The sequence below is a fragment of the Cololabis saira genome, chromosome 1, assembly GCF_033807715.1.
Source record: "Cololabis saira isolate AMF1-May2022 chromosome 1, fColSai1.1, whole genome shotgun sequence".
NCBI classification, from domain to species: Eukaryota; Metazoa; Chordata; class Actinopteri; order Beloniformes; family Belonidae; genus Cololabis; species Cololabis saira.
Window position 1 is genome coordinate 43,266,726 of NC_084587.1, and position 23,622 is coordinate 43,290,347.

At 42.6% G+C, this 23,622-nt stretch overlaps 1 protein-coding gene across 3 annotated transcripts; it reads left to right on the plus strand.

Moving 5' to 3' along the window:
• Positions 1-4,747: 4,747 nt before the first annotated feature.
• Positions 4,748-23,622, plus strand: asb5b (ankyrin repeat and SOCS box containing 5b). Of its 3 annotated transcripts, none has more exons than XM_061724323.1 (8): positions 4,748-4,949; positions 9,687-9,772; positions 14,677-14,756; positions 15,268-15,375; positions 15,483-15,636; positions 19,249-19,383; positions 21,488-21,679; positions 22,621-23,622. In XM_061724323.1, the coding sequence occupies exons 1-8, from the start codon at positions 4,819-4,821 to the stop codon at positions 22,746-22,748; spliced, it is 1,014 nt and encodes a 337-aa protein (XP_061580307.1). In that variant the 5' UTR covers positions 4,748-4,818; the 3' UTR covers positions 22,749-23,622. The 3 variants fall into 3 exon arrangements, with proteins under 3 accessions (XP_061580307.1, XP_061580313.1, XP_061580321.1); XM_061724329.1 differs by having other exon boundaries at positions 4,748-4,909; positions 9,684-9,772; XM_061724337.1 differs by lacking the exon at positions 9,687-9,772 and having other exon boundaries at positions 4,748-4,909.

Sequence of the window (23,622 nt, forward strand, 5' to 3'; positions counted from 1 at the left end):
TCATGTTTAGAAGGCCATCTGTCATAAAATTCATCTTGAACAAGGTTGAGAGCTCTTATTATATTACTATAACATTGTTTGTTGAGTAAGTTGATTTTAGGTGTGCTAAATTTAGGACAATTTCTTCTAGCAGTAATTTGTTCTGGTTTAGGTTACTATAACCATATATGTTTAAACAAATACGTATTCAATTATTATTAAGTATTATTATTAGTAATTCAATTTATACATTTAATTTTAAATCATCCGACGCTGGAAGTTTTTTCACATAATAGCAACACCTGCTGATCTTAAGGAGCCATGGCAAAAATAAGATTGATCTCCCCATTGCTTAGACCAAAAGTTGCTGTCTTCATGTTTTGAGTGAGTTTCTTGTAAGAATATTATATTTGCATTTTTCCCTTTACAAAATAAAAATATACTTTTCCTTTTAGTTAAGTCTCTGAAGCCCCTTGGATTAGCAGAAATTAGTGAAAATTCACTTTTCAAGTTAAACATAGAGATTAAAAAAAATAATAATAATGTCTTATTTGTTATGGTTTGTTTTAATTGAAGAGTTCTAGTTTTATTCATTAAAAAATATGATTTATTACCTCAGCCTGACGCAAGAAAGCTTCCAGCAAATATTAATGAATGAGATTAATGTTGCTGCTGGAAGGATTCCACCGCTGCTCTGCTCGTCTCTGCAGCCGCATGTCCTCAACAGTCCTCCAATCATCCCCTTCACAGGACACATCTTGTCCCTCCCACCGTGTCACACATAGGAAGTCTGTGATGGTCCGTTGGTCCACCCACTCCTATGGGAACCTCCTTTATCTGTGGCTGCAAATGTCTTACAAAGGAAAACCTCCTGCAGTGAGACGCACATTTCAATAACAAGAGTAAGCATCTGTTTGGAGTATTTAAACAGACAATATGCTTAAAATGTGGAGTCTGTCACATATCAATGTAAATGTTGGTGTTATGAATGTGTTGCATGGATGAGAGAAATTAAAATACTGAGAGCTACTTAAAGGTGCTGAGTGAGGTCAGAGCCTATATATATATATATATATATATATATATATATATATATATATATATATATATATATATATATATGTGTGTGTGTGTGTGTGTGTGTGTGTGTGTGTGTGTGTGTGTGTGTGTGTGTGTGTGTGTATGTGTGTATGTGTGTATGTATGTATGACCAGAACAATGAGGAGCTGTTTCAGTCATAAACCCTGGAGCACCAGGGACCTGGAAGAGCTCCTCAAGAAGAACAAAAGGGCCTGCAAGGAGGGAGAGTTATTGAGGTCAGTACAAAGAGAGACAACAAGCAAGTGTTCGGGAGGAAGCTGGAAGACAGCTAAGACAGCTAGAGATGTCCGGTCAGGGGTGGAGAAGATCACAGACAGATGGAAGTCTGGACAGAGCCAGTGAACTGTTCTTCATCACGTCCTGCTTCCTCCTTTACGATCTCCAGCCAAACAGACCTCCCATTAACTCTCAAGTTATCATTTTCAGATGTAAGATCTCCTCCATTTGCTCCACGGTCACATCTGAGCTACAAGAAAAAGGTAAACTGAGGAAAGTCATCACTGTTTGCTACAGAACTAAATTTACCGCCACCTAGTGTCTGATACTGGAACTACAGGTCGACAAACACTTCATAAGTTACACCTGACTTGTGGTAGCTACTCGAGTCCATACCTGTCAGGTCTCCCGTTTTGGCCGCGAAACTACTGTATTTTACCCCTCTTTCCCGCCGTCCTCCCGTATTAGTATTTCCCCGTAAATTTCCAGTTTTGTAATATAATAATTTTTAAACTGCAAACTGAATTGTCACTAATCTCGCGAGAACTGCTGCTTGCTGTAGCCTGGGTGGCAGTTCTCGCGAGGTTAGTAGCAACAATGGGAACCAACTCGGAACAACAAATCAGATGGATGGATGTAACCAGAGAGAAGGCATTTCTGACCAAAAAGCAAAGTGTAAATATCTCTAAAAATGGGAAACTGAGTTTACTTTCCTAAAGAGGAGCAGGACAGGGAACTGTTACGAGTTCTGAAAGTTATTTCAGCTAGAGACACAGAAACATGTGTCTGTGTCATCAGTCATTACAGTAACAGAGATCGAGCCACATGAGTGAAAATGACAAATTGAAATATAATGTAAATGTTTCACTTGAAGACAATCAATGTGTATATAAACTGAAAATATTTTAAATAAATAAATGTGCTTTAATTCCCTTTTGTGTTTTGATTATAGATGCTTGATCCTGTCCCTGCATGACGGGGTTTGACTCCTCCATCGCTAGGGTTGCAACTTGCCACCCATCCCTTGAAATACGGAATTGTTACGTAATTGGGAATCAAAAGTTGCGTTCCGCATTGAACCAATTCGAACATATATTATGCTCTTATTTATTGATGTCATAATATACATTATATATGTCATACATATACATATATATTGCAAAACTTAATTCGTGGTAAAATCAACTAAAGTTGAAACAAATATATTATTTCCCACTGAGTTCAAAGTGAGATATTTAAAGCCTTTATTTGTTATAAATTTGGTGATTATGGCTCACAATTTATGAAAACCCAGAATAAAAAATCTCAAAAAATTTGAATATTTTATGAAATCAGTAAAGAATTAAATCATCAAAATTATAACAAATAAAGGTTTAACATATCTTGCTTTGCATGTAATGAGACTATGTAATGTATTAGTTTCACCTTTTAAGTTGAATTATTATTGAAATAAATGAACTTTACACTATATGTTCCGAGCTTCACATTCTACATCTTGGCTGATGTGGACATACATAGCATAGGAGGCTATTTCAGCTGCTAGTATGGTTGGCTGTCTGTACAGTTATGCAAGTTCAATGCTATTAAAGCACTTTAGACTTTAAACCAAAGCATTTTGTTTTTTCATATAAAATAAATACATTTCTATGCAGTTTAGAAGTTTTGGGGATGTCCCTTTTTTTTTTTTGGCACCTGCACTGCTGAAATCGGGGCGTCCCTTATTTCTATTTGTGAAAGGTGGCAACCCTATCCATCGCTGCAGTTTTGTAAAACATGGGTCTTGATTGTTAAACGCAAGGCCGGTTTTTGCTATGGGCAATATGGGCGACTGCCCAGGGCAATCCACGTGAGGGCGCACGAGCGCTCTCAAAAAAAAAATAAAAAATTCGCTCTGACAGTTCCATCTCAAATCTATTCTATCTGTGCTGAGAGTCGTGTGTGTGTGTGTGTGTGTGTGTGTGTGTGTGTGTGTGTGTGTGTGTGTGTGTGTGTGTGTATGTGTGTGTGTGTGTGTGTGTGTGTGTGTGTGTGTGTGTGTGTGTGTGTGTCATAAGAGCAGCCTTCTCCTCTAACACAAATTTAAAAAAAAAATATTCTCAGAATTGGTCACTATGTCACATGAGCATCTCTCTGGACTTGCCATCATCAGCATCAGTCATATCGCTGCACAACAGATTTCGTATGATGATGTAATTTATGATTTAGCTGCAAAGAAGGCTAGAAAAGTCAAGTTCTAGATTGCACTTTACCACTTTACACCTGTTGTGAAAGGGTGAAAGAGCCAGGTTAAAAAATCTGCTACAGTCTGACCACTCAATTCAGATTATGTGAATAAACCTAATTGCATTTTTTTTTCATTTATTAATTTTATTTTATTCATTAGTTATACATTTGAATGTGTGAAGGATTAGTTTAATTTTAACGATTTTTTTATGCACATTATTTCATTTATTTGTCTTGTTCATTTATTTATTAAAGATGAATGGCTGTGCATTGATGGGATGTGTTTTTTTTCTTCGCGCGGGGTGGGGGCGGGATGGACAGTTCTCCCAGGGCGCAACATTTCTGAAAGGTAACAACAACCCTATCCATCGCTGCAGTTTTGTAAAACAGGGGTCTTTGATTGTTGAGCTCTCTTGATCTCCAGGTAATGGGAGTTGGTGTTATGTAACTGCAGTCCCTCGCGGGGGGGCACGCATGTATACAGTGACGTCATCGCGTTCATCCGTGCAGCGCCGGTTATTTCTGATCCAGCAGCTGCTGATGGTTCTCTGCTCCCTGCTCTCTGCTCTCTGCTTTCTGCTCTCTGCTCTCGTCTGTCCTCCACCCTGATGTCCGCTTTCTGCATAAATCACTCGAAGTATACACTTTTTCCTAGTTCCTTCCCCTTTATAACTCTATGAATTTACATTATTGCTATTATTATATCTACACAATATCCATATAAATATAGTCCATATCAATACTACGTAAGCATGCCTATTACTACATAATTATCCACATAAGTATATAGAAAATATAAATATTACATAAATATATCAATATATAGAAAATACAAATATTATATAAATCTATATAAATACACACTATATAAACTACATAAATATCCTTATAAATATATATATGCTACATACATAATAAATATATAACATGTATTACATAATTATAACTATCCCTCTCAACACATAATATATCCACATAAATATCTAAACATATCTTAAGCAAGTATAATATACCATTTTTCCCTGTTTTATTTGCTTATCACACTCCTCGTGACGTTAAACCATTTATAAAATATGATAAAAAATATATCCTCTGTAACCCGCTCTGGGCCTGCCATGTGAGCGGGTCACGTGGTCTGGACGGGACATCAACATCAACAAAGCGCCTCAGCCAATCAGAGGGCTCCCCGCCCCGCCTCGCCCCGCCCCCTCCCCCCGTGCTGCGCCGCTGTTCGGCTCCTGTTTGGCTCCCGTTCGGCTCCTGTTCGGCTCCCTGGTCGTGGGGACTCCATGCGCGGACATGTCCAGGAAAAGGTCCACGGAGCCGGCGGCGCCGCCCGGAGCCGCCCCGGAGAGGAAGAGGGCCTGCTGGGGCCTGCTGACCAGCCAAGGTCGGTGCTGGGCGCTGCGGCGCTGCGGGGGCACACACAGGTGGAGCTGACAGCTGCGCTTTACACACACAAGTGTTGGGATGATCTGGGTGATCTGTATGATCTGGATTTGATGCCACAAGATCAGCCATTTGAGAAATGCACTTTCACTTTGCAGCTAGTTTGAGGGCATTTGTGCTTCCAGTTTGGTCGTTTATTAAGTGAAAAGCTGCTCTGTCCGGTTGAGATCAAATGCTTTCTCTGCATGATCAGTTTGTTATCCATCTGCATGGTGAAACTGTCCTGTCAGTTGTGTTGTTTATCTGAGTGTCTAGCTCTTTGCACTTCAGGTGTTAATCATCCACTTCTGTCAGCATTAACATCATCAATAAACACCAGTGAGCGGCCGTGCATGTCCCATACCATAACAGGGACTCCACCGTGTTTGGTGCATGTTCCAGTTAGATCATGAGCTGCTCCTCAAATCAATATCACAGTTACCTGACCATTTCATGTTGCTGACAGTTAATGAGCGATTATTTTATTTTTGCCCCTTCCAGATCACTAACAGCAGGGGTGTCAAATGTGCGGCCCGCGGGCCGCATGCGGCCCGAGAGAGGTTTTCATGCGGCCCGTGAGAAGTTTCCAAAGCAAAAAACCGAAATGTTAATTTACTCAAAAGGAAGGCATAAATAATTACCATGAATCGCAGCATATCCGATAATATATTTCTTCTACAAATCCATCGTTATTCCACAAATAGAGCAGTTTGACATTTTTTTAGTTTTCCAAAATGCATTTGCCGATTTTATTTCTTTGTACACGGTATACGTTTATTTTTATTAACTGACTACTATTATATATTTTCGCAGGAAAAATATCACTGCTAAAAAAGATGATAGAAGATATTTATTCGGAGAATTTCAGTTTTGAATACGAAGATAGTGACAAAGTAAAACAGTTAGAAGTGCTGACTTTTTCGGCACACTGGCGTAAATATCCGCGCCAATTTTTAAAAATAAATACACTTAATTGTACTGGAAAAATCTCTAAATCACAAAGAAACACTCTCGGATGTAATAAGAAAGATTTTGCTTTTAATTACATTTCCTATAAAAAAGCGAAATATAAAAAAAACATACTTGTTTCTGTTTATCTTTGTAAAATGATATTAAAAGTATCTTACATAATCTGAAAAAAAAAACAAAAAAAAATCCTGAAGAAATATATTTTACATAATTAGAGTGTAAACAAAGTGCATATTTCCTTTAAAATTAACTAAACTGATATTGGATTAGATAACAATAGTAAAAAAAAAAAGAATTAGAGAAAACATTTTCCGCACAGTTTTTGTTATTTTGAGCGTGCGGCCCGCGAGAAAAAAATTGGTCAAATCCGGCCCGCCAAGCAAAATGAGTTTGACACCCCTGACTTACAGGCTTTTATCTCTGTAAATACATTTTAAAATAGCTGAAGGGTAAACACACCCAGGTGACTTATTTGAAGTCATGGAATAAATGCTCTGAACAATTAAAATCTAAACACAAATCGCTTGAAATCAAATTGTCTCATGAAAAGGGATACATTTAAGTTTTAATGGAAAACAAAGAGCTGGTTTGCTTAAAAAGAAGGAAGTAACTTTCAAAATGTGTTCGGTAGACTGTATAAGAAGAACTGGACAAGGCCACTGTGACATCACCTGTAGTTTTCTGAGCAGGAGTGGTTTTGAAAACTCTTTTTCCTCATACCGTGTGGCACCATGTTGCAAAGGGGCGGAGCTGGTAAGCTGGCTGGAACCCCCGTATCAATCACAGTTAACCATTTTAGCTTGCCGTATTTAGCTTATGCTAACCTATGATGCTAATTAATATGACTTCATATCCATTCTAATCAAATCTGTCCAAATATCCTCATTAACAAGCCTTGCTACCTGTTTTAAAGGGGACCGGGCTGGCCGGTAACACGACTTTCTACAGCTTTCTATTTTATATCTGCTAATTTTCGCTTTTCAGCACCACTCTGGTATGGTCGTTTCATTTTTCTTGGATGTTAGCTGGTTAGTTTAATGGCGGGTAGTGATTTATTATTGTGTCTTCCTTGCGCATTTATTTTTTTGTCAGTCAGTTGGGGGCCCCCTGGTGGCCGGGGCCCGTTTCAACTGAAACGGTTGAAACATAGGTAAGGCCGCCTATGCTCACACCCAGCAGCAGCTCCTCCTACCTGGACCATGTGGTTCTTCCCCAGCTGTGTTTGGGTCTGAAACAAAGAAGAAAATGAGTGACAGCTAGACGTAGTGCACAAGGAGAAATCTCCTGTTATCACTCTAACATAGCTCAGTGGTTTTTTTTTTGGTTTGTTTTTCTTGCTTCTGCTGTATAGTGTGTAGTCCTGAGTTGAGCTCAGCTGAAGGAACTGGCAGTCGTGGCGGCTCATTTCTTTCAGATGGAATCTGCTAGGACCTAAAGACAGTCAGCATACCTGGCTGAAACCCTCGCAAGCAACAAGCTGAGTGACCACGTGTCCCAGTTCAGCTCTGCTAGTCCTCGGTTTAGCTCAGGAGACGCTTTTTGGAGATGTTGCTTCGGTATCTGTGCTTTGAATGAGGATATTTGGACAGAAATAGGTGTCGTAGGTAAGTAGAAGTCAAGTTAGCAAAGCTAAAACAACCTCCATATTTACACAAATGTGTGTATCATGCCCTTAAACTACTATGTGCACTCTTATTTTAGTATTAACAACCTCCATTTCTGTGAAAAAAAACAATATTAGCTAAGAACTACATTTCCCTAGAGTCATGCTATACAGCTTTATGCTAATCAGCGCTATATTTGTAGTCACATTGGTTTGGTTAACCCTAACGTATAACAAAAATAAAAAATATATTTTAAGTTATATGTTGTTTTCTTCTTGACAGCTCTCTATCGTTAACAGTAACGTTACTTTAGCCGACTTAACGTTACGTTATCGCTTTGTATTAACGTTATAATATGCCAAGTTCTACATTCATTACAAATAGGCAACGTAGCTTTGTCACAATTTTTAATCGTTGTCCTTACACTAAATTCAATTAAAAAGTTATATATTAACGTTACTTACATTTATATTCCTCCTTCTCCCTCTCCACGGTGCAACTAGTCCTTTCTGCCATCACAAGACTGTGCTGTCCGATCGCCGCTGTTTTGTATTGCACTTGTGTTTTCTCAATAAAGCTTTGAAAAAAAAAAAGCGCTGTCCGGCCAAGGGCTCATTGCATTCTGGGATATAGTAGGCGAGGTAGACTGGTCTGATGCATGCTGCGGATTTTTTTCCAAATCAGTAAAACATCCGGGTATTTTTCGCATACTGCAGATTTTCTTCTGTTCACATACAGCATACTACTTACTACATTTTGGCAAAATCAGTACATACTAGTAGTACAGTATGCGAGTTCGGATACAGCCAATGACCACACATCCGCGATCCATAAATTGAAATATTAAATAAAGTTTATTAAAAAAAATTTAAAAAAACACATCCGCGATCGGGGCACTCATCACGTGACCAGGATCTCCGCTCTTCACTCTATGACGTAGAGGGGATGCCCAGGGAATTCCCTGTGGTTGACGAAATGGGAGAATGATTAAAACAATTGATTTAAATATCGCCTGTCTCCACTTCCTGGTTCAAAATCAATTAAAAATGATATTTTGTGGCTGGACGACGCTCTGGTTAAGGTCTGGTTAGGTTAGGCATCACTTATGATTGGTTAGAAAGTAGGAAACGCTTGTGGTTTTTGCTAAAAATACTAATTTCACATCAGTTACGCCACCTCCGTCGTCATGGCGACAGCAAACAACATGGTTAAATATTCAAATTTACGTTAAATACAAGAAAACACGGTTAAATACTCGATGTCAAAATACTGTTAGAAATCATCAAAACACCGTTAAAACACTGTTAAAACAGCGTTAAAAACATGCTTTTACAAACTGACAGTAACAAACAGTAACTTGCGCGTCAAAAACTCATAACTTAGCCACTATAATAAAGAATAATATATACATAATAATAATGTAATAATCCGTGTATATATCACGACAACGGATCCCATTGACTTTGCATGGTACAATATCCGTGGTGCTCACACGGAATTAAACCATTTCTGTGTTGGTGCCACGGAAAATAGTGGTGAGAGGTCGTGGGCATTTCACAGATATTTGTGAGATCAGGTTGAATATCTAACTGGCCCTGAAAGCTGATGGGAACGCCCCCATCATATGTCAATCAAAGTTAGCCGTGGCTACCAAAGTTCCCCCTCCGCCCTGATGACGGACATAATGTAGTTCGCATCTGACTGTGACAGAATTATGTTGGGCGTGGTCCAGCCAGCTTTCCAGCCCTGTTCGTTTCTCTCCCATGCAACATGGCGCTACGTAGTGAGAAAAAAAGGCTTCAAAAGCTTTTTGAGTAAACCTGTGGGTGGCGTCACACAAGGGTTGTCCAGTTCCATCCGACTGGGGGTCAGAACTAATCCCAACATGAAAGCATGGATCAATCCTGCTTAGCATCAACGGCTCAGGCTGGTGGTAGTGGTGTAATGGTTTCTTGGCACAATCTAGGCCTCTAAGTGTTAATACTACAGCCGGTGTGAGTATTATTGGTGATTGTAACCCAGTCTCACAGTAACAGGGTCAGCTGTGGTGGTAAATGCAGCCTGGTATTCACTCTTGCAGTGAGCTGGTTACTTAGCGGTTATTTTTAGTTGCCTGTTGGCTCAGAGCGTAAGATGATCAGTGGTGTGACACAGTTTCCTCAGCAGGACGAGTGTGGAGCTCCCGTGCACCTCCTTCATGATCATGTACAAGTACCAGTGGCTGGATGTGCCGTGGGGAGACGGAGACATGGGTATGTTGAAGTGAACGCGCTTGTTTGTCTGCTGAGAGTCGGCTCAGCGGCAGCAAACGTATCTGCTCACAAGTTCCAGTCTGATTTTAACACGTGTGCTACAGTTAGCATGTGTTCGGTTACTGCCATTGCCGTTACCAGCACACACACCTGCTCCTCGGTGTAATCTCCCCGTGACTTCAGCTCTATACCTGAAAAACCACTTTCACTCTGATTTAGATGGTGAACCTGCCAGGGCTGGTGCGTCCGATTGATTGATTTATTTATTTATTTATTAGTCCCGTAGGGAGATTTGTCTACATTGACAATACATACACACCAACAATAAATAAATGACATGCATAACAACAAAGAGGACATAAATGACAGCACAAAAGCAGACAGATCAGCCTGCAGGAGGCCTCATGCTCATGATGATGTTCGCTAGGCGAGAGTTGGACTTGTTATTTAGTTCTGTGAGGTTGGGTGTGGGGTGGGTGATTTTAGCAGCTGTGTTTGTGATGCAGCGATCCAGAAGGATCCACTTGGTAACCTAAACCAGCTGATGGTCCAGTCTTCATCCTGGACCAGCAGGTCTACGTGGTCCCTGAAGACTTGCTACTGATCAGCAGGTTCCTCTAACGGAGCCAAGGCTGCCGTTGTGATTGACAGGTTTCATCATTTAGCTCCTACCTTTATATGTTAACAGGGGTGATAGCGCTCCGGCGTCACGCCGGATTTCCGGCATACCGAGGTGTTTGCGAGAAAAAAAAAATAAAATCAGGTTTGCCGTTTATTTTTCTTATGATATGAATTTTTTATATACCGTAATACCGGTGAGTATGTACACAACGTTGGGAGCGCCGCGCGGCGCGGCGGAACGTAGCGCCGCTGGACCCTGTTTGTGAGGGGACTGTTTAGCCAGTGAGCAGAGCCGGCAGGGAAAAGTCAACAGTGCCGCGTGTCCGCGTGTAACCTAAATCTACCATGGCATCAGCGTTAGGGCTCGGCCAAGTGAGGCTTTATAAATATATGGGCTTTATAAATGTATTAAATATATGAGCGCGGAGTCGGCGAGGCGCTGCGCACGGCAAGGAGTACGAGGCGGGCGCTGTGAAGCCTGATTTATAGTTCCGCGTTAAATCGACGCGGAGCTTTCGCCGTAGGGTACGCCGTATTTCGCGTAACCCACGGCGTAAGGCCTGCGTTGGTGTAACGCAGAACCATAAATCAGCCTTAAAGGGATTGTGACATGAAAAACACATTTTTCTTGATTTTTTGTGTTTTGTTGGGTGTCTTGACATCAATTACACCCAAAAAACAACGAACTTTTAACATTCAGTGTATTGTGTGCTTTCTGGGATTTTCCGCATAACTATGTAAAAACGGCGCACCTGGTTTGGTGGCGGATCGTTACGTAACGATCCGCTAAATCACCGCCCCCTCCACCCAGCTCCCTGCCTCCTCTCCTCTCCAGCGCACCATAAATGCTGATTTATGGTTCCGCGTTACACCGACGCAGAGCCTACGGCGTAGGGTTACGCGGCGACGCGCACCGTATGCTGAACCCTACGGCGTATGCTCTGCGTCGATTTAACGCGGAACCATAAATGAGGCTTAACAAGGAGCTGTTTAGAGCCTCTTTTGTTCTAATCACCGGAGGAAAACTGCTAAGAAGACCCGCGGCCACTGACTGGACTTAAGATAAGGGAACACTGCTGCTTGCATGCCTTTATTTTTATGATTGTTTGTTGTGGTTCGCCCTCCTGCTTTTCCGTGCATGCTTCGCCTGTCGCTCTCCGACGCCGCTGTGAGCGTATGGCTGGAGGAGGAGGAGGTTTGGAGGAGGAGCGGAGCAATGATTGACAGGAAAGGGGGGAAAGGAAGCATTTTTCACGGCGCAAAAAAACACTGTAATAAAAAGCCAGGAATGGAGTACTAGAGTGAAGTTTTTCTTGTTACACTCTTTTAGACACATTTGAGGGATGTTGCCCAAGACTTTTAATAGTGTTAAAAGCATGTTAAAAATGATGTCACAATACCTTTAAACCACACCTGTAGCCCGTCAGCTGATGAGGATGAGAGGTTAAAACAGCGGGGCTGCGAGTTGTTCATTGCTGGTACGTTTTGTTAACTCAGAGCTTTATTGGTTTGTTTGTTAGCTTGCTGGTGTTTTTTTTCTCTCTGGGATTTTTGAGTTATTTATGAAGAAGTTCTGAGTTCCCTGTGAGCAGTATTCGAGTTGAGGGGGGATAAGGGGTGATGTGATGGCACCCCCCCCTGAAATAAAAACGGTCCAAATCATCCCCCCTGAAATAAAAACGGTCCAAATCATCCCCCCTGTAAAACTGCCATCCCTCCTTTCCATCCCTTATGTCATTTCATCAATGAATGTGGTTTTACTGCTATTTCAACATTTAGAGTCATCACCAGAAAAATAACACCAGAGAAATAACTTATTTGACAATTTTCACCTTTTTCAAGTAAATTTTCACTTGAAATAAGTAGGAAAATCTGCCAGTGGGACAAGATTTATCTTCTCACTACAAGCAAAAAATCTTGTTCCACTGGCAGATTTTTCTACTTATTTTAAGTGAAAATCTACTTGAAACAGACTGATTTATTGCTTGTGTAGTTGAAAAATACATGAGAACAGGACCTTGAAAAAAAATAATCACATATTAAATCGCAATCGTAATATTGAGAAAAAGAATCGCAATTAGATTATTTTCAAAAATCGTTCAGCCCTACATTAGAATCACAAGTGCTGCCACCTCATTGTAAACGGCATCATTTTGTGAGGCCATGCAAACCTGTATTTATACTAGTGTGGACATTAATGTTTTTCTACAATATTTCCTCCTCATGACAGTAAAATAGGCCATTCTAAGCCAATTTACTGCAGCAATTCCTTTCCAAATCATTAGAAAATGTGGTTAACACCCAGTTGTGCATGAAAAAAAAAAAAGTGATATACCGTGAAACCGATATAATTTTGAAAAATACCGTGATATAAATTTTTGGTCATACCGCCCAGCACTACGTTCGCGTAGATCCGAGAGACGCTTTCACTCAAAACCACACCAGTAGCCATACTTAAGCCAATCGGTAATAGTGTAGGGGGTGGTCTTGGGTTTTGGCCAATCAGATTGATTCTAGCCTCGCGTCACCAGGCTCCAGGCTGTTAACCGAAATCACCAAAATAAATGTGTTTCATTCTGTTTTCTATGGGCTGCATGTGGTGAGCTTGAACAACAGGACCATGGGTCAATTTACACCTGACTTACACTTTAAGAGGACAAAAAATTACAATTGTGTTGATCGGGGCATATATCTTGGCTTAGGGGCTCGCTTACCTCCCAGGGAAAAAAAGTTCAGGCTCAGGATTTTTTTTTACTATCACCCCTGTGTTAATGTGGTTGATTGTGAGATTGTTTCAGTTCCACTCGTGTGTAATTTATCTGGTGATGTGGGGACTGTGTCCTTCACGTGTGGTCGTGAACTTATTGTTGATGTCACGTTTCCTCATATTCTGCACTTCACTGCATCACCAGTGAGTGTCGCCAACGGACAAAACCTCAGAAAAGTGCATATGTGTGTGTGTGTGTGTGTGTGTGTGTGAAAGACCGCAACTTTCCACGTTCAAATCCCTTTTTCAACATCAAACCGTGAGCGTAGAAAGTGGCCTACACACGTTTTAGAATAGAATAGAATAGAAGACTTTATTGATCTCCCAGAGGAGAAATTCAGTCGTGCAGCAGCCAAAACACACACACGCTTTATACAAAAAATTTAAAATAGAAATAACCAATAAATAGTTAAATAATAAAAAGAGCAATATAAAAAGTAGAAAAAGAGTATGTACAAGAGAGAAAAAAATAGTAAACCCAAAAAAAATGGATAAAATTTACAAAAGATTTACAAATATTTTCGAAAATACTTGAGGTATTTGAGGTATTTACTGGTTATTGCACTTATAAAGAGACAGGTTTATTGCACATTGGTGGCTACAGTTGATTGTTGTAGAGTCTGTTGGCTGTGGGGATGAAGGACCTGCGGTAGCGGTCCTTCTTGCAGCGGGTGGAGCAGTCTTTGGCTGAAGGAGCTGCTGATGCTCCCACAGTGTCATGTAGGGGGTGAGAGGGGTTGTCCATGATGGAGTTCAGCTGGACCAGCATCCTCCTCTCACCCACCTCCTCGGCAGAGTCCAGAGCACAACCAAGAACCGAGCCAGCCCTCCTGACCAGTCGGTTCAGTCTCTTCCTGTCTCTCTCCGAGCTCCCGCAGCTCCAGCAGACCACTGCAAAGAAGATAGCAGACGCTACCACAGAGTTGTAAAAAGTCCTTAGGAGCTCCCTGCACACACCGAAGGACCTCAGTCTCCTCAGCAGGTGGAGTCGGCTCTGGCCCTTCTTGTACAGGGCGTCGGTGTTGTGTGACCAGTCCAGTTTGTTGTTGAGGTGAACACCCAGGTACTTATACTCCTCCACCGTCTCAATGTCCAGCCCCTGGATGTTCACCGGTGCAAGAGGCAGAGAGTTCCTGCCGAAGTCGATCACCACCTCCTTCGTCTTGCTGGTGTTGATTCGCAGATGGTTCCGTTCGCACCATGAGACGAAGTCGGCGATGACCCCCCTGTACTCCAGATCGGGGGAGGGGAGTGAGGCCGCACTATTTGTACGTGAGGCCCCTGGTCCTTGTGTCCTGCATGATTCAGAGGTTTTGCTAATTCAACACACCTGATTCAAATGTATGGAGTCAACCAAGTTCAGATAATTTCCGGTCAAACATTTGAGATAAAAAGGATTAAAAAAATGAAAAGAGTGAAAGTCAATGAACAAGTTTACTCCAGCGGATTTAGAAACACTTCACTTAGAGTTCCAGTCCTGTGTGTTTGGTTTCCATGGAGACGTGTGTGTTTGCAGGTTCGTGGGCAGATCGGTCTCCTCTCCATGAAGCCGCGTCTCAGGGTCGTCTGCTGGCTCTGCGCACTCTGCTGGCCCAGGTATGTACGCACAAGCACTGCAGCAATGCAAGGTCCCTAGACCCGAGCAGGTCGACGGAACGGTGGGGCAGTCGATCAGTGGCAGGGTTGGGGTTCGGTATGAAGGGAAGTCCATTTCACAGTTACTATTGTGATGGTAAGTTTGGGGTTGTTCTGGTAGAGATGGCCCTGTTTCCTCTCCACGAATACAGCAGGTCTCGGCCGATGTGCCTGATGTGAAGAGTTGTAGAGAGCAGAGCCCTCTGGGGGGCTGATCCCAGTGATCTTCACCATCCCCTGTGGTGCCTGTTGTTGCCTTAGTGCAGCTGGAACTAACAATATGTTCATAATTTCTCCATACTAAGGAACTTAGGACCTATGCTAAGCCCAACAGACCGCTGAACTTAAGGCCGCTTCTGTCTTTGCTACCACCTCATGCCCTGAGTGTGGAGGGCTACAAACATAAAAGGATTAGTAGTGAATAAAAGTGCTCGATGTGTCATGTGTTTCTCTGTGTATGTGTGTGTTGCAGGGATATCAGGCCAACATTGTCACCATCGATCACGTGACCCCTCTACACGAAGCCTGCCTGTCAGGACACGTAGCGTGTGTGAGAGCGTTGATAAAGGTTGGAGCTAACGTGAGTACTGTCGTCTTCGACACCAGCGTTCGCTGCATTTCCACCTTCTCATGTCTCCGTGTTTGCGGTAGGACTCGTGTTTGGCTCAGGTGTTCATGTTCCCGCAGGTGAATGCGGCCACCATTGACGGCGTCACGCCTCTGTACAACTGTTGTGCAGCGGGGAGTGTTGGCTGCATGGAGCTGCTGCTGCAGAACGGCGCGCACACACACACTCGCCACACACACTTCCCTTCAGCTCTGCATGAAGCCTGCAAGAGAGGTAAACACACACGGCGGTGGGTACTACTATACCCTCTAAGGGCCTGATTTACTAAAGGTTTGCGTGTGTAAAAACGTGTGCAAACTTAACAGCACCCGCAAACCAATGTGCAAGCTGATCTACTAACAGCGTGCAAAGAGGACTGCGTCTCTCAAATGCGCAAAATAGCACACGCAATTCATTTAGTACTTTTGCCCTGATGAATAATCAATATGGGGCGTACCCGGCAGAAATCCTAAATACTGGGAGGGGAAGATGCAAATTGGTCCATTTACCACGCGCAATGAGATTTACCAAGCCTGAAAGTTTTTGCGTGGATTGTGATTGCGTCTGTATTTAATACGTTCGAAAGGAAGGTGCTAATCTCCACATGCAAAAGGAGAAATATTTTATTTAAATGTTAAATCGAGTATTATTCAGCAAAAGGTTGCCACAGGAGGCACATTCATTTTTTTATTTGTGATAATAAATAAATCACGTGTTTTCATGGAGAAAAAAGTGTTTTTTATTGTGCGCCTGTTCTGCAGTTGTCATACCCCGGTGTTGTGCCGTATTCAGCACCCCTGCCGTGAAAAGCACCCCCTCGTCTGACAAAAATGATATTCTCATTCCGTGTCATGTTCTGTTTAGCGTCCAGTTTTGTGTTAATGATTCATGTTTAAATGCGCTCATGGATTCCACAATAGTCATACTTTCCCACAATCACAGTCACAGATAACAAAAATCGGGTAAATGGTTATTGATGTCATTAATTAATAGCCTGCTTACTGTGTTGTCTTCCATAATATTTGTAAATATATATAATATAAACTCCTAAGTATGTGTTTGTGTGAGTGTGTATATATAAATATATTGAAGTGTCAGTGTGTTGTTTTTTTTCTTGGTCTACTTATCATTGAATATACGAGGGGGTGCTTTTCACGGCAGGGGTGCTGAATACGGCACAACAATTTGCCTCTTCCACTAATATCTCCAACTCCAACTCGTCAAATTTCATTTTGCGCTTGCGACTATATCCTGCTTTCCATCCAGACTCTCCATGGCGCAAAGTTTGCGCCGCAAACCGTAAGACGCGCAACACCTCATTTAAATACTGCTGTTTGCACCTGTTATCAATTGCGCACGCAATCTTAGTTGATCACCCGCAAAACACACAACAACAGCACGCGCAAACTTTTTCAGTGCACACACAATTTAGTACTCTTTATTTAGGATCTTAGTAAATCGGGCCCTAAGAGTACAAATATTTGGTTCAAGTACATTTTATTGACCATCGAAGCAGAAAATGCAGCAAGAGTACAAAAGGAAATGATGAGAGTTCAACGTTCCCAACATTCCCAACAGTCCCATTTGTCTTTGACCACAACAGCAGACTCCGACCATCCTGCCAGCAGTTGTCAGGCCCCCTGAAGACCCCCATTTGTCGTTTAAACTCATCCCAGACAGCTTGTGAGGGGTTGAGGTCACCAGCTGAGGCGATCATGACCCGTTTGACAGCACACCATCTTTTTCCTTCCTCTCAAAACAGGATCTGGAAGTGGAAAACTTTGCATGTGAAGTTCAGATTGGGAATATTTCAATTCAGCTCCATGAAGAGAGCGATGACATCAATCCCCAGCTCTGGCATGTATTGAAGACTTTTTGGGCAAGGCACTGGACCACACATTCCCCAGAAAAACACCCATCCACAGGGGCTTTTGTGTATAAAGGATTCATCTAAAATATTCCAGGATGAGGTTTGTGTGTAAACCTGTAAACAGCCCAGACTGTCGGAGTTGGCAACAGTAACTAAGGGGGACGGGACTTACTGATATGTCAGTGAGACTTTCTTTGTTCCTTGTATCCATGGTGATAGTGTCTGTTTTCCTGGGATTTTCCAGTTGTCCTGTAAAGCCAAACACGGAAACAACTGATTAATCTTTGGTTTAGCTGGTGAAAGCAAACTGGAACGCTAGCGAATGGTTAACGGAACAAACTCAAGCGTGATTTGTGGTTCTACATAACAACTGTGCATGTAGTTTGCGTATGTCATAGCCTGTGTTTCTACTTCCCCTTTGCATCACTCCTTAATTACACCATCGCTTGCGGGAGGGTGTTGGTTCTTTTCTGCAGCGACATAGTTTCCTTTTGTTTACTTCCTTTGCATCGTAATAGACATCCGTGCAGCACATAAATATATTTTTTTTATAAATATATATTTATCAAGCTATTGTTCTGCCCATTGTGAAAAATGTCAAAGAAGAAGTTGGTTATGAAGAAGTTCTTGTCTGCATTGGCCCGATGTGTGGTTACGTTTACGGAGAGGTGCAGGTCTGGCTACGGCGTAGGTAATGATGTTACAGTCAAGGTTACACTGTTACAGTCAGGGTTACGATGTTACAGTCAAGGTTGTTGTGTTAAGGCCCTGACACACCAAGCTGACTGTCGGGCGTCGGGCCGTCGATGAGCGGCAGTGCGCGTCTGTCGGCATAGTTTCCCGGGTGTGTCCTGCACGTCGCCACAGGTCGGCCGCCCGTTGGCAGCTTTTCAGCCGATTCGACATGTCGAATCGGCCGTCGGTCAAACAGCTCACTCTGTGATTGGCTGTTCAGGTAGCGAACATGAAAGTGTTGTAGTTTTAAACATATCAAAACCGTTTGAGCTTACAGTCAAAGTTACAATGTTACAGTCAAGGTAACAGTGTTACAGTCAAGGTTATAGTGTTACGTCAGGGTTACGATGTTACAGTCAAGGTTGCAGTGTTACAGTCCAGGATAAGATGTTACAGTCCAGGATAAGATGTAACAGTCAAGTTTGCGATGTTGGACCCCCGCTGCAGCGTACATATGTTGCGGGTTTGAAGTTGAAGCATAAACCTTTAAACCTTCACATTTTGTACCGCCTATAAGCTTTAGTTCATTAATTTTTCTTCTCGGTTCAGTACTTCCAGGTCAAAGGTTAGGTAACTGTGGAGCGTGTGCTGATATCATGGACCAGTTTCAGTCCTGTTGAATGTTTAATTTGCTCGACTTAAACCACATCATCTACGTCCGTTAGTTCAACCGTGACAAGTTCTTTCTGATTTCAGTCAGACGAAGATGCGTTTTTAAAACCATTTGGACTTCTGCTTATCGATCTGGAGAGGCTTACACAACCATTTACAAATGTGCAGAGTTCGGTTTCCTTTGCTTCTCCAGGTGGATAAGAGGTGAGTGCTAATCACGCTAAAACCAACACCCATTTAAACATTTACGGGTCCATCAGTTGAAAAAGCACAAGTTTATTACGTCAAAGGGAAAGATGGCGAACCGCAGAAAAGAAACTCTGGACCTTGTTTTTCTTGTTAAATGAGAAAAGTTCCTGAAATAAACCCAGAAATCAGACCGACAGCGGCAAGAGTTTCCTGTCCTGGATGAGCAGCTCCTCTCGGTCCCTGAGGATTCTGTCGCGTAATTGAACATCTGGAGCTTCGGTCCGGCTTCACAGGTCGCATCACGTCCACCAAGACTCTCCCTCCAATCAGACTAACTGAACATTCAGTGTTACGGTGTTCAGCTAAAACCACCACACCAGCACCTTAATTGGAGTTGAGCCAGGAGTTTCTGAGTCCCTCTGTCGTCCATCTTTGTGCAGGTAACAGCCGCTGTGTGGAGGCCCTCCTCTCTCACGGAGTCGACCCGGACTTCCAGCTGCCTCACCTCGGTTCTCCTCTGTACGTGAGCTGTCAGCACCAACACGTCGCCTGTGCAAAGATCCTGCTGCACAGAGGTGGGTCTCCGTCACTCAACCCATTACCTTTCAGCCCTCAGCGTCCCTCTGTGGACCTGGCACATACTTTACAAAGGTAAAAGCACCTCTAGAGTTTATGTCTAAACCAGACGACCCTTCTCCATGTCTTCCTCTGTCTGGACCCAGCTCTGGAAGGGTTCTAGTTTGGGTCCCATCAAGGTCCAGTTGTCAGCACTCGTACGTCTTCATTCAAGTTGTTTTTTAAAGAACTTTAACTGGATCAGCTGTTTCTTCTGTTTCTTTCAAATGTTTGATATCATACGTTTCCTTGGGACAAGTATAGGATGCTGTGGCATGGTGTCTCCCGTATCCTCACCCAGGGCCGGCCCAAGCCTCCATGGGGCCCTTAGCAAAATGTGATTTTGGGGCCCTCTATTACTGCCAATAATACTGATTATTGATCCTTCACACACCCACTATAAACTTATTTCATGTTCTTCCCTGTCATTACAAACACACTTGCAAAATTAGATGTAAGAACCTTTTTGTTGTAGTTAGATTGTAATCCACAGTGATTTAGACCATGGAACCAGACAATAATAAATAGATTAATAAACTTGCAGAAAAATCTTTCAATTCATATTTTGCAAAGTCAGCAACTGCCCCTACTGGCCACACAGAGAAGCAATAGATAAAAGGTCAAAGAGCTGCACAGTTGCAGCAGTGTTGTTTCCATCATCCTATCATCAGCCTGGCAGGTTTTTACCCATCTACGGTTTTTAATCTGAAATGGAGCAAATTCAGCTGCAAGAGCGGCCTGGGGTTGATTTACACTTAATATTTAAAGTGATATAGTACTAAGTGTGACACTGAGTGTCATCTACAGTGTAGGCCTACTAAAAGAAACAAAATAATCAAATATGTCATATATAAACCATTTACTGTAAACACGTTATATACTTTATTTTTGGTTTTAAATAAACTGCAACAGCGATGTGCAACAACAATTTGAAGTGGAACAACAACAATTAAAGGTATTCTATGCAACAAATCCCTGATTTTGGAAAGCTAGCAAGATTTGAAAGAGGCACCTCTAAGCCCCGCCCATTCGGTCCGAATTAAACGGATTGGTCCAGGACCAGAGGCTTGGCAGGAAGGGAAAGAACCAATCAGATGCCTTCATTTTAAAGCACGCCCCCCCGCCCTGTCCTATGCGCGCACTCGCTTCCAGCCCCCCGTGTCCACTTCCCACGGGTCCTCTTGGGCTCACTCCTTAGAGGAGGCACCACTTTCAAATCTTGCTAGCTCTCAGAAGTTGCATAGAATAACTTTAAGTGCAACAACAAAGTACTACAAAAACTAGAACTATAATTAAAATCACTCAACTTAGATAAACAGTACCTCGTCAATATGTTCTCCATATAAGAATAAATTCAAAATTACAAAAACAGACATTATTAAATAGAATAAACAAATAAAATCAAACAAATAGAGCCGAGAGGCAGTAGTCAATATGCCAGCAGTATCTACTCTAGACTGTTAACATAACATTGTTTACGTAATAATATGAATTATTGTGTTTTTGTACGATAACATACCTTTGATAATGTATGAATCATCACTCACACATAAAAAAATATATACAGGACTGTCCCAGAAAATTAGAATATTGTGATAAAGTTCTTTATTTTCTGTAATGCAATTAAAAAAACAAAAATGTCATACATCCTGGATTCATTACAATTCAACTGAAATACTGCAAGCCTTTTATTATTTTAATATTGCTGATTATGTCTTACAGTTTAAGATTAAGATTCCCAGAATATTCTTTGAGATAGGATATTTGAGTTTTCTTAAGCTGTAAACCATGATCAACAATATTAAAATAATAAAAGGCTTGCAATATTTCAGTTGATTTGTAATGAATCCAGATTGTATGACATTTTTGCATTACAGAAAATAAAGGACTTTATCACAATATTCTAATTTTCTGAGACAGTTCTCTATATATATTTTACTCTTGGGGGCCCCCTAGTGGTCACGGGGCCCTAAGCAGCCACTTAGGGTTAGGGTTAGTTCACTTGTGCCTTGGGCCGGGTCTGTCCTCACCTCCTTGTCTCCTCTCCTCCTCTCCTCTCTTCAGGCGCCAGCGTGAACGTGGGCCAAGGAAGTGACAGCCCTCTGCATGCAGCCGTCAGACAGGACAGCACAGAACACGTGTCTCTGTTGCTCGACTTCGGCGCCGACGTGAGCTGCAGAGATGGTGACGGGCGGCGGCCGCTGGAGGTGGCGCCCCCCGGTGGGAGGTCGCAGCAGCTGCTGGTGGATTTGGCAGGTACGGCTGGTCGGACGTGAGGCAGCCAGCTTAAAGGGAAAGTTCGGTTTTTTACAACCTGGACCTTATTTCTGGCATTTTTTATGGTTGTATACTCACCCAGAAGTGTTTGGTGTCATTTGGAGTCCTTCGGAAGATATTAGGAGTTTTTTGCGAGCCGCTTCTTCATATAATGGTAGCGCATGAGGGCACCGCGGGACACAGACGATGCAGCGTCTAAATAACACATGATTGCCGCGAAACTCTTCATTTCTTTTATGAATCACTAGATCTGCTTCCAGAACCTGTTGTCTTCATCCGCGGTTGTCTGTGTAATAAATAAATCACTTTGTAAACAAGACCTCTGAACTCATGACGTCATCTCTGTGCGCGCATCGCAGACACAGCTCTGTGTACAGAAACCTCACGCTACTGTTAGTTTACTGATAGTTATTTGAAACATGTCTGAATATTTGTCAAATTCTGAGGTTGTGGACGACGACTTTGAATATGATGGACGTCCTTACCGTTTTGAGCCAGAGTATACGGCTGAAGAGCTCACTGAACGGAGGACAGAGTGCGCGCACAGAGAGGACGTCATGAGTTCAGAGGTCTTGTTTACAAACGGATTTATTTATTACACAGACAGCGCCACAATGTTACAACAAGTTCTGGAAGCAGATCTAGTGATTCATAAAAGAAATGAAGAGTTTCGCGGCAATCATGTGTTATTTAGACGCTGCATCGTCTGTCCCGCGAGTGCCCCCGTTCACTACCGTTATATGGAGAAGCGGCTCGCAAAAAACTCCTAATATCTTCCGAAGGAATCCAAATGACACCAAACACCTCTGGGTGAGTATACAACCATAAAAAATGCCAGAAATAAGGTCCAGGTTGTAAAAAAACGAACTTTCCCTTTAGGTCGGCCCGAGCCGCCTCTGACCTCTTGTTTCCTTGTCCAGTGTCTCCCAGGAGTCTCCTGCAGCTGTGCCGTCTCCGGATCAGAACCGTGATGGGCCGGTCCAGACTGAAGCTGCTTCCCCTCCTCCCCCTGCCCCCGCTGCTCGCTCACTATCTGGAGTTCATGTAGAACCACGGACGCATGACATGCCTCATAGCGAGTCAGGTCACACGGCATCAGCATGGGTTCATTTTGGAACTGCCGCATCATCGCACGATCGAGAGCCGCGATCAGATGTCCCCTCTGCCTAAAGATAGGCTGCAGTTCCTCTACTGACCACTAGGGGCCAACAGTGAGTTGACCTCCACTGACCTCCACGTTAAAACATCCAGCTTTACAGCAGAAATGAACATATTTACAGTCACTTTAACACTTGTCAGGTGGTGCCTTCCTTATACTGTAAATAACCAATCACATATGCTAACGCTCACCTCACAAACGAGCCCTGGAGACTGTCCCGCCCCCGCGTGGGAGTTCATTGGCTATCACCAGCCGTGTAGCTGCAGTTTAACTGGCCGACGCTTACGCTGAAGCGCTGAAAGGTGGGAGCAATCCTCTGTCTATAAACGCACAGAAGCCAGGGCTCAGTCTGGCGAAGCGTGACATCCCAGGATTGAAGGTGATGGATGAACGTACGGTGACTGGACCACTAGCCAAACTGCAGACTGAGGCCTCAGACGCTTCGTCCACGTCTTTGTTTACTGTCTGCAGTTACAGGACGCATCTCACTTTTGTGTGTTTTTGTGCCATTGCAGTTTTAAAAGATACTCCGATGTGTCGATAAAACTCAACTGTGAAACGACTGTTTCTCTTAAGTCGCGTTATGTGAATTTCAGTTTACACAATTTAAAGAGTGATGGAAACATAGCTAGTGTTTCCCCTCACTGTGATCATATCTGAAAAGTACTGGTACATGACCGATATGTTCTTGATCAATTTATCAAATTAGAACTCATCTGCGTTTATATTCAGTGTTCATCTGAGCTGAATTAAGGGATAAATC

What these genes read in the sequence shown, in the direction of transcription:
- asb5b (XM_061724323.1), top strand. Translation starts at nt 4,819, where the DNA reads ATGTCCAGGAAAAGGTCCACGGAGCCGGCGGCGCCGCCCGGAGCCGCC. An exon ending in CGCTGCGGGGGCACACACAG is followed by an intron (nt 4,950 to 9,686) that starts GTGGAGCTGACA and finishes TTTCCTCAGCAG; the next exon opens with GACGAGTGTGGAGCTCCCGT. An exon ending in AAAGATCCTGCTGCACAGAG is followed by an intron (nt 19,384 to 21,487) that starts GTGGGTCTCCGT and finishes TCCTCTCTTCAG; the next exon opens with GCGCCAGCGTGAACGTGGGC.